General features: G+C 37.7%; 1 protein-coding gene across 1 annotated transcript in view; it reads left to right on the top strand.

Annotated features, from left to right (window-relative positions):
* Positions 1 to 2,319: 2,319 nt before the first annotated feature.
* GPR149 (G protein-coupled receptor 149) overlaps positions 2,320 to 9,939 on the top strand; it is a 94,833-nt gene continuing 87,213 nt past the window's right edge. Inside the window, exons 1-2 of the mRNA XM_011958986.1 lie at positions 2,320 to 3,400; positions 4,351 to 4,543. Of these exons, the coding sequence (XP_011814376.1) occupies positions 2,420 to 3,400; positions 4,351 to 4,543 (1,174 nt within the window). The 5' untranslated portion in view covers positions 2,320 to 2,419. The remainder of the gene's footprint in view (positions 3,401 to 4,350; positions 4,544 to 9,939) is intronic.

Raw genomic sequence — 9,939 nt, 5'->3', positions numbered from 1 at the left:
ACCATAGGATGATGCAGCAAGAAGGCCCTTACAAGATGCTGGCACCTTGATATTGAATTTCCCAGCCTTCAGAACTATGAGAAATAATTTTTTTCTTTATAAATTTCACAGTTTGTGGTGTTCTGTTTTGGCAACCCAAAATTGACTAAGACGCCTCTTTATTTTACAGATGCAGAAACAGACACCCAGAGAAAGTACTAGAATTTTTGTCCTAGGTTACCTATTCTGCAATAGCAGAGTCTAAAGTTAAATTCAGATATCTCGACTAGCTCTCTCCTGGCTGCAGTTCTACTACCAACCTTTGGAAATGTGCTAAACATTCTTGTTTCTTTTGTAATATCCTAAAGAACAGTACAATATGGTGATTAAGTATCTCTTTTCCTAATTTATATTTAACAGAAAACCCAGAAATGATAGTAATAATAGAGGAAATGTTCTCAGACCTGAAATGGCACTACAGTAGCTATTATTAATTTCTATTCATTGCATATTAACAATTTGAGACTTACTGCCCAAACTAACTGAAAATGCAGGATTCAGTACCATATTGAAGAATAATATTTTTGCCATGGCAAGGAAGAATAAGGTTTGTGAGAAGAGGCAGAATGGCATGTCAAACTTTGAAGTCTTCAAAAATAAGATTTGTTTTTCATCATGCTTTCTGAATCAATGTTATTTTAAAATGAATGTATGCCCAACCTTTCTTACTCACACAGCCCTACACAGTCTATACTATCAGTAGGGAGAGCTAGAGTGCTGAGCTAGCTGTTACATGTGGTTTTTGTTTCCATTTGCTGAGTGAGGGGGAAAATCAAACAATCAACATATCAAGATAAGTGAAATACCTGCTGTGTTTATTGAAGGGTGTGACTGGCAATGACTAATGCAATCATTTTCTACTTGAACAGATTCAGGTTCAAAATGATACTTCAGTTATTTCTAAAATGAAAAGAATGATTGCAGTTCCATTACTACTTCCAGTTATTAAATCATTGTCATATCAACTGTTTCCTTTCCCTTCCCCTGCTTCCATTTAGACCTCCAGCACTATGTGGGAGAATGCAACCATTTGGTCATGAGGCTGAGCTGAGAAGAATGCTACCCTACAGCATACTGGGAAATGCTGGACCAGAAGTACTTCTGTTAGTTACTTGTTTGCTAAATCACTCATCTTGCAAAATTGACCATTCAGAGATACAAACTATTGTATGTCCCAAATACTCTGGTTAAAAATGTAGGGTGATCTTCCTTTTAGGCCCTGTATAATATCATCGGACTTTATGGATAGTTAGACATATCATTTTTTCGAATGACAGCCTGCTTACTTGATGCCATTGACAGAAAAGAAATAGCTATAAATAAATGTCTAAAGCTAGTGTGACTCTATCCAAAGATTCTGCATAATCCCATTTAGAGTAATGAGGACTATAATGACAATCTTAAGTACACTAATTTTTTAAAAGAAATCTCCTTCATCTTATTCTTACACATAGCATTGATTATATTCTTCCTCCATTGGATTAAGAAGCAGGAAGTCTAGATAAGAATAAAAGCAGTCCCTTAGTTACTGGAGTAGCTTAGACCTCTCACAGGTGATATTTGTAGTTCACATCAAGCCTGAGCAAGTATTTGGACTAGTTTTACATGTTGAAACCAAAGGGGAAGCTTAGCAAGAACATTGTTTCTTGCTTTGAAAGAGGTAGGCTAAGAGATATGTGTATCATTTTGTTCACACACTGAACTCCCCTCCCTTTTTTTCCTGCTTCTCTCCTGCTTGGAGCTGACTCCTCCTTCCTGCAGCTCTGAGGATCACAGGCTGATTGAAGAACACAGCAGTTCAGATGGAATTCTGTGCACAAGCTCCCTCTGACTGGCTCACGCTCGCCCTCTCTCTCTCTCTCTTTCTCTCTACCTTCAAAGCTGAAACCTACCTGACAATCTCTTGCCTTTGAATCCAGCTCTGCAACCAAATGCATCATTTTACTGCTCTTAAAAGTGAACAGAGTTTGATTATCTCAAGCTACAAGCTGCTTTGCTCCATAAGAAGAACCCCAAAGGATCCAGACATCATTGGTTTTCAATGTACCTGAAGAGTTTTATTTATTTTTTTTCTTTCTTCCCTGAAACTTGATGGTGGGAAGGAGTTTTTGTTTTGTTTTCAATTGGAATGTTGAAAAGTTGTTTGCTCGGATTTTTTTTTCTTTTTTTTTTTAATGCTTGAAATGGAACCTAATTTTTAAATATAGCTTGAGTCAGATCTAAAGGAGACATGCCTGACCATTTGCTGCAGGACTGACCGGGAGAACATCTAGAGGGGAACTTGGTAGGAGAAATGAAATCTGATTTACAGCAGCCAGTCTTTCTTTTGAGAAAACTATCAGACTCATTGATAAGAGAAATTAAATATTGACCAAGGACAATGTCTTTATTTCTCAGTAACTTATCAACAAATGACTCTAGCCTGTGGAAAGAGAATCATAATTCTACGGACCTTTTAAATTCGCCAGGAACTCTGAATATCTATCTTTTTTGCTTGACATGTCTCCTGACTTTTGCAGCCCTGGTGGGCAGCATTTATTCACTAATTTCCCTGCTGAAGATGCAGAACAGAACTGTTGTGTCCATGCTTGTGGCTTCCTGGTCTGTGGATGATCTCATGAGCGTCCTGTCGGTGACCATCTTCATGTTTTTGCAGTGGCCAAACGAGGTCCCTGGTTACTTCCAATTTCTATGCACCACATCTGCCTTATTGTATTTATGCCAGGGCCTCTCTAGCAACTTGAAGGCGACTCTCCTAGTCTCTTACAACTTTTACACGATGCACAGGGCTGTAGGGAGCCAGACAGCCTCCAGAAGATCGGGCCAGGTGCTTGGCGTGGCGCTGACCGTGTGGACAGCCAGTCTGCTGCTCTCGGCGCTCCCGTTATGCGGCTGGGGCGCCTTCGTGCGCACGCCCTGGGGATGCCTGGTGGACTGCTCCAGTTCCTACGTGCTGCTCCTCTCTACCGTGTACGCTTTGGCCTTCGGACTCCTCGTGGGCCTCTCGGTCCCACTTACATACCGATTGCTGTGTTCTGAGGAGCCGCCGAGACTCCACGCCAACTACCAGGAAATTTCCCGTGGAGCTTCAACTCCTGGGACCCCTCCTACTGCGGGAAGAGTGGTTTCTCTGTCCCCAGAGGATGCTCCCGGCCCGAGTCTGCGGCGCTCTGGGGGATGCTCCCCGAGCTCAGACACCGTGTTTGGACCGGGTGCGCCCGCTGCCGCTGGGGCTGGAGCCTGCAGGCGTGAGAACCGGGGGACTCTCTACGGCACCAGGAGCTTCACCGTGAGCGTAGCACAGAAGCGTTTCGCTTTGATCCTAGCACTTACAAAAGTCGTCCTTTGGCTGCCCATGATGGTAAAAGTGCAGTTGCTCACAAAGCGCGAGTGTGGGTGCCAGACAGTGTAAATGAGTGTCGGGACCGGCGTCGCTGGTTTGGGGAGTCACCAAGAGACACACAGTGAAGTCCGCTTGCAAGTGTCTCTCGCTGGGTTTTAGAGATGCACTTAGATAGAGGAAGGCAGTCCGGGATAGGGCTAGTTGGCCGCAAAACCTTTGCTACTAAATGCTTCTCCTTTCAAAAGTCAGGGCAGTAGAGATCGCTTTCCGTCGCGAGCGACTTAGTTTTCCATATTGGTGGTGGCCAAGGATATTGTCTCACACAGCAAAATCTGAGAGTATTCAGAAAAGGAGAGAGGGAATTAAAAGGTTTTTTCCCTTCAACCTTCTGTCATCCCTTTCTCGCCGTTCCCTTCCCGATTAGTAAGGACGACGCCCATCCTCAGCAGGGAGGGATAGAGGGGAGGAGAGATCAGTTGTGGAGGGAGAAGACAGGGGACAAAACAGGCTTTTGTTCCTCCTTCTAGGAGGAAGCCGATTAAAAGGTGGCAGAGTGGCGCCCCGCTGTGACGAGCGCGCATGGGCGGAGGTGAGGGTCCAGGGAGGCGACAAAGACCATTCGGAGAACCAGACGCAGGTTTCCCGGACTCCTGTTTCCCAGCTAGCATCCTCCACGTTGTAGACTGTGCCTTTCTGGTGGAGTCTTGAATAGGCAGCGGGCGCAGACCCGGCACTCAAAAGCAGAAACTCCTCCCAATCCTGTGCTGTCTGGCGTAGCGGGGTGCGTCCCGCAGTTCCCGAGAGCCCACCACCATGGACAGGGCGCCAGCTCCGTAGCAGAGCTCCCCTCTCGCTGTCAATCAGGAGAAGGAACTGGAAAGGGAACTGAGGCAGCGTGCATGGAGAAAAGGCTTGGGAAGTACAAAGTATAATTTTAGGTTAGATCTGAAGTTCTCTTGCCCTTGCAGATGCACATGGTGGTCCAGAACGTCGTGGGGTTTCAGAGCCTTCCCTTGGAGACATTCAGCTTTCTACTTACCCTGCTGGCCACCACTGTAACCCCAGTGTTTGTCTTGTCCAAACGCTGGACCCACTTGCCCTGTGGCTGCATCATCAACTGCAGGCAGAACGCATACGCAGTGGCATCCGATGGGAAAAAAAGTAAGTCCTCAACACCGCGGTGAATGGCAGCAATACTCGTTCAGTGACTTTCAGAAAAGTAGTCTATTAACAAAGCTGCCACAGTAGGGAATGGAGAGTCCAAGGATAAATGTAAATGGTAAATAGTGAGAGGAAATTACGAAACAATCACTACCACAGTTTGGGGGTAGATTTTAAATGAGGCTGGTTTTGAAAAACCCCATGAAGTGCTGTGGCACTGAATAATTATTTTAGGCAGGAAAAAAAAAAAAGGAAAGACTAGAATTCATTTAGCACATCATGTCAACAAAGGCACTTAGATGATATATTCACCATAGTTCCTAGTCCAGAATAGAAAACAAACTCCTCTCCCAAGTCTAGAATGAGATGCAGCATTGCCATTAGAAGCTTGAATTTGAAAAAGGATTATTAACCTTCTGAAAGGAGTTGAAAACTTATTACACTATAACCCATTATTATGCAATCGAACAGTAAAGAAAGGCATTTTTGTTGTTTTACTGCTTGTATTCTTCCAGGGATTTGGAAAGTTTTCAGAGTAAGGAATCAGAGTACTTGAAAACAGTTCCAAAACAAATTGCAAGTGTAGGCCTCTCTCTGTCTCTCTCTCTGTCTCTCTCTCTCTCTCTCTCTGTCACACACACACACACGGGTGCCCTGGACCAAACACAAAAACAAACAAAACCCTCAGTTTAAAACAAAAAGACACAAGTGACAGTTTGTTACTGTGTGTTCATGTATGAATCTAGCCAAGTTATTTACTTAAAGAAGATTCTGTGTTCTGAAGAGTACACTTAGAATGAGAGTGGAAAGTAGGTCCATTCCAGAATTCCCTACAGTGTAATTGTTTCCATATTCTAAGACAGGAAAAGTGTTGAGGAGTGAGCTGTATACTTTGACTCTGTCAGGAAGAAAAAGGATATTATTGTATTATTCCAGACAGAATATAGGATGTTTTATCACTTAATAAATCTGAGAATGCATTAGTGTATGCTGCATTAACTGTCCTATTAATTGTCCTTTGCTCAGATCATGCAAGTATATTATTCTTTAACGGAGATGTAGGATAAATAAAAACAGTCCATCTTAGGCTATTTTAGGGTTGCAAAATCTAGAGAATATCAAAGTATACTCTGCAATCAATTAAATAACAAAGTTATTTGATGTAATTAGCCATGAAATGGCCATTTTTCTTATGTCATAATGATGGCATTTAAAATTTAGAATGTCTAGATATTTTTCAAATGACCAGAAAATTTTTTATTGTTAAGAATATCGTTAAGTTTTATTAGTAGTAGATGACAGATGCATTTGTCTTTAAAATAACCTTAGAACTTATAATAATGATGTGTCTCTAAAGATTAATATCCAGAGCAACAGTGACAGGGAAAATTAATAATAAACCCTTATGGACCACTTATAAAAACATGTAACATAAAGGAAACAATTCACAAGCCTCAAAACTCTAACATTCTAATAAATCTTAGCATTTTGCCACTAAACTAGTAAACTAGCCCAGTTTTGCGACATCTAAAATTGTGAGAGGGATGAGTCTAGTGTCAGTGAAAATGAAAAGTCTTAGTGAATTAGTTGAAAGCAGTCATTTTTAAGGAGTGGGGACCATCCATCTCAGAGCTGAAAACAAAGCAGACAACAGACTTATTCTTGTAAATGACCTATGAAATATTCTACTTTCTGTACTGCACAGACAGAAGAGTCTTACGGCAGGCTAGCAGAATCAACAGTCACACTCATATCACAGGTTTGAAATTAAAAATATGTCTTTTGAGATCAAAATAATGTTTTTTCCTAAAATTACCATTGCTTTTATTTCTGTTTATTTTAAAATTCCAAAGAAGGACTTATATGAAGGCTTATGAAAAAGAAGCATGGCTTCACAAATAAAACATTATGATAAACTTTAGTTTAAGATACTTATAGTTCAAATGACTCCATTCCCCCCACGATCCAGGCTGTGATATCAGAACTTTCTGATAATAACAGTGATGTGTTTCTACTGTCTGAGAAGCCACCATCAATTTTTGCTATTGCTAGTATAACACAACAAAATTTTAAAACCCCAAACATAGCACATGCTTAGGTGGACCAGGTGGTTGATCAACTAGAGTATCTTAATTCTTCGATGGTTTGAGTTTTATGTTTAAACTTTTTGTCCATAACAAACTAAGATTCCCTCTCTTTATATCCTTTATCAGTCAGCAAACTTCAGAAGCAAGGGAGAGAAAATATTTTTTCCCTAACATATTTATCATAGGTTAATTTTGAAGATGTAGATATAATTATAAAGCTCAACTTCACTAAATGGGAACTGAGAGATGTGCAACCAGAAAATGAATGTGAGCAGTGGAAAAATAATTTGCAGAAATAATAATCCTCTCCTGTTTCCAACAAGAATCTGTACTACTAGTGTCTCAAAAGTGTTTTTTTTTTTTTTTTTCAAATTATTTTAACATAGAGATCTGGGGCAGTAGACATATTGGTTGGATATAGCTTTCAGACCCATTTTGTTTGCCTGACATGATGTTTTTTAAACAGTTAAATGTCAAATACATTATATAAAAAATAGATTTTTGATCTTTATTTTCTGACAAAATGATAGTATCTGGTAAGTGATACTACTCTGAAGAATGATTTTTTTTACAAGTTGATATAATTACTCACATCTAAAATTGTAATTGGCAAGATGTGATTAAAAGCAGAAGACTAAAGCTAATTCAGGTTTTATCGAGGATTTTGGAAGAATAAAGATTTTGCTTTTAAGAACAAAAAATTATATTTATTTTTAAGATGTTTAGTATAAATTTCAAAGGATTCTGGACAATATTCTGATGGTTTTTAAGTTTCTTGAAAATTATTAATCAATGAAAGATCTCTGACTTTCACAGACAGAAATACAAAATCCAAAAAGTACAAAATACAAAATACACAAAAAACAAAAAAAGTTTTTTAAAAATCTCAACTATGTAATTTTTCAGTGAAATAAAATTATAGCACTGTCAAGGCCTTCCTCCTATAAAGAAATCAATATTATAAAGATACCACTTTTTTCAAATCATATTTTATTCAGCTAGCATCATGGAGTCAAGGCTAACCTAGCAAACCATTCCTATCACATCAAGCATGATTCCTACAGGTTGCTCCATTCATTCATTCATTCGCTCACTCAATAAATAAATATTTATTAGGGAAAACGTCACTACGTGTCTAGCACTGTGCCGCATGTTCAATAAGGAACAGAAATTCCATAAGGGTCATTCAGCGCATGACCCATGTGCTGAATTTGGTTCAAAGATCTAGTTTTTAACCAATGTTTATAGTTACTTATAACGAATTTTAATTATGGACCGAAATTTTAAGATCAGGTTATTTTATATCAAGTCTATGAACCTGGTTTGTCTGAAAAATTAGAATTCTTGACAACACAACTCCTAATCTCCCCACAAATGGCTGGAGCTGAGAATCCTGCTTTAGGTGGAGAAAGAACTTTCCCATTTGTCTTTGTTAATAATTAATGTTAGCTAACTGGCCTCATAGACACTTTTTATTTTCTGCTTTTGGTTCATTAAAAAAAAAAAAAATACCTAGTCTTTACCCTCAAAGAACTTATGATTAGTTTTGACTCTGATTCTCATATTTTCTTCAACATAATTTTGATTATTAACTATATTAATGTATTTGTATAGGGATTCACCCCCTTACAACCAGCCTCTCATCTTACATTGTCAACTTTGTGATATTGTTATAACCTATTATCTCAACTTAAGTATCTCAGGTACATTAGTTACTTCAGGCAGAATTTGCCATTTAAGTGATAAGTCACTAACAAGAAATGTTTCATTGATTATACTGCACAATTATTGTATTTCCTCTGACTTAAAAACAGCACATTGGGTAACTCTGCTTCCATTAACATAATTCTTTCATGAGTCTGATTAACAATAAAGCGATTTCAAATAAAGGCAAATAACTCCAATTCTGAAAACAGCTAGCTTTAAATTCAGATCATTTTACCTGTAAGTAATCTTCAGTAGCTTTTGTCTGTCACCCCCAGTTTTCTCCAGCGTAAAATAGAATCTATAAGATTTTTACTAAGTAGGATTGTTGGTGTGTTAAATGAGATATTCGATGGGCAAAACGACCTCAGAATGTTCTATCACATCCTGGTCTTTTGATAATCCTCCTTTCTTTTCATAACCTACCTCACACAGCTCTTTGTCCCTTGTGACATGGAGGTGAAGTCCCCATTAACACATTCTGCGCACTCCTTCACAAACATTACTCATTTTTGCTTTATATATTTGAGATTACAATGTGCAACTAATAAAATTATAGTCATAGACATCAATTTTATCATGTTATATCACAAAATTGGGATTTTATGATAGCATTTGTTTTCTTAATGGCCTTGAATTGACAATTTGTCACTTTATATCTTTTTTGGAGAAAAATAGAAACCCATCAATAATTTAAACATCATTTTAGTTCCTTCACCTTTCACATTCTTAAAGCAAGTTAAACAGCATAACTTGATTTTACTTGACTACAGTACTAGAAAAGGTCAATACAAATATAAATGAGACAGTATATAAAATATGAACATCTATTTCTACTTTTATTTTTTCTTTGAATCAAAATTTTTCTTGTTTGTGTTCTGGCTCAAACAACAATGAATGATACTGATAAAGTCTACTTTTCAGTCAACAGAATTGGTTTACAAATCTTAGATTCTGAGAAACATCTCAGTAATAGAATCTGCATATGAACGACACTAGGGTATATTGCAAAATGAATCAAATTTTACTTATTTTTATAGAAAGTTTAAAACTTTTCATACATTTTTTCTACCAAAGACAGCTAAATGTCTCACTATGAAACACAGAGCTATCAAAGTAGAAAATTTGTTTGAAACAAACCATGTTTTGACAGATGAAAGTAAAAACATTAAATTATATCTTGTCTACCACCTTAATATAACTTGATTCTTAATATATAAAACTTATCTAGCATTTAATGACATTCAAAATAAAAATTATATCACTTTCTGTTACTTTCTTGCTTTTTATTCTAAGACTTTGCATCACTCCACCAACTAATACTACTATAGTTAGTATATCATCGTATTTCACCTGATTTAAATCATAAAAGTTTATGCATTCCTGCTAAACTCTTGTAATAATCAGCTTTATAGACATTATAAAGTGCTTCAATTTGTTAAAAATATGAATCCGCCTAATTTTTTACCGTTCAATTCACATTTACTTGTATCAGAAATGTACATGTTATTTTTTTAAATTTAAAAGCTACTTAGCAGCATGGTCTAATTTTAAATGTTTGCATTTATAGACATACAAATGACAAAAATTATACACCAAAATATT

The sequence above is a fragment of the Colobus angolensis genome, unplaced genomic scaffold (assembly GCF_000951035.1).
Source record: "Colobus angolensis palliatus isolate OR3802 unplaced genomic scaffold, Cang.pa_1.0 Scaffold48, whole genome shotgun sequence".
Taxonomy (NCBI): Eukaryota; Metazoa; Chordata; class Mammalia; order Primates; family Cercopithecidae; genus Colobus; species Colobus angolensis.
The sequence above is the reverse complement of the archived record's forward strand: the minus strand, read 5'-3'. Positions and strand labels throughout refer to the sequence as shown.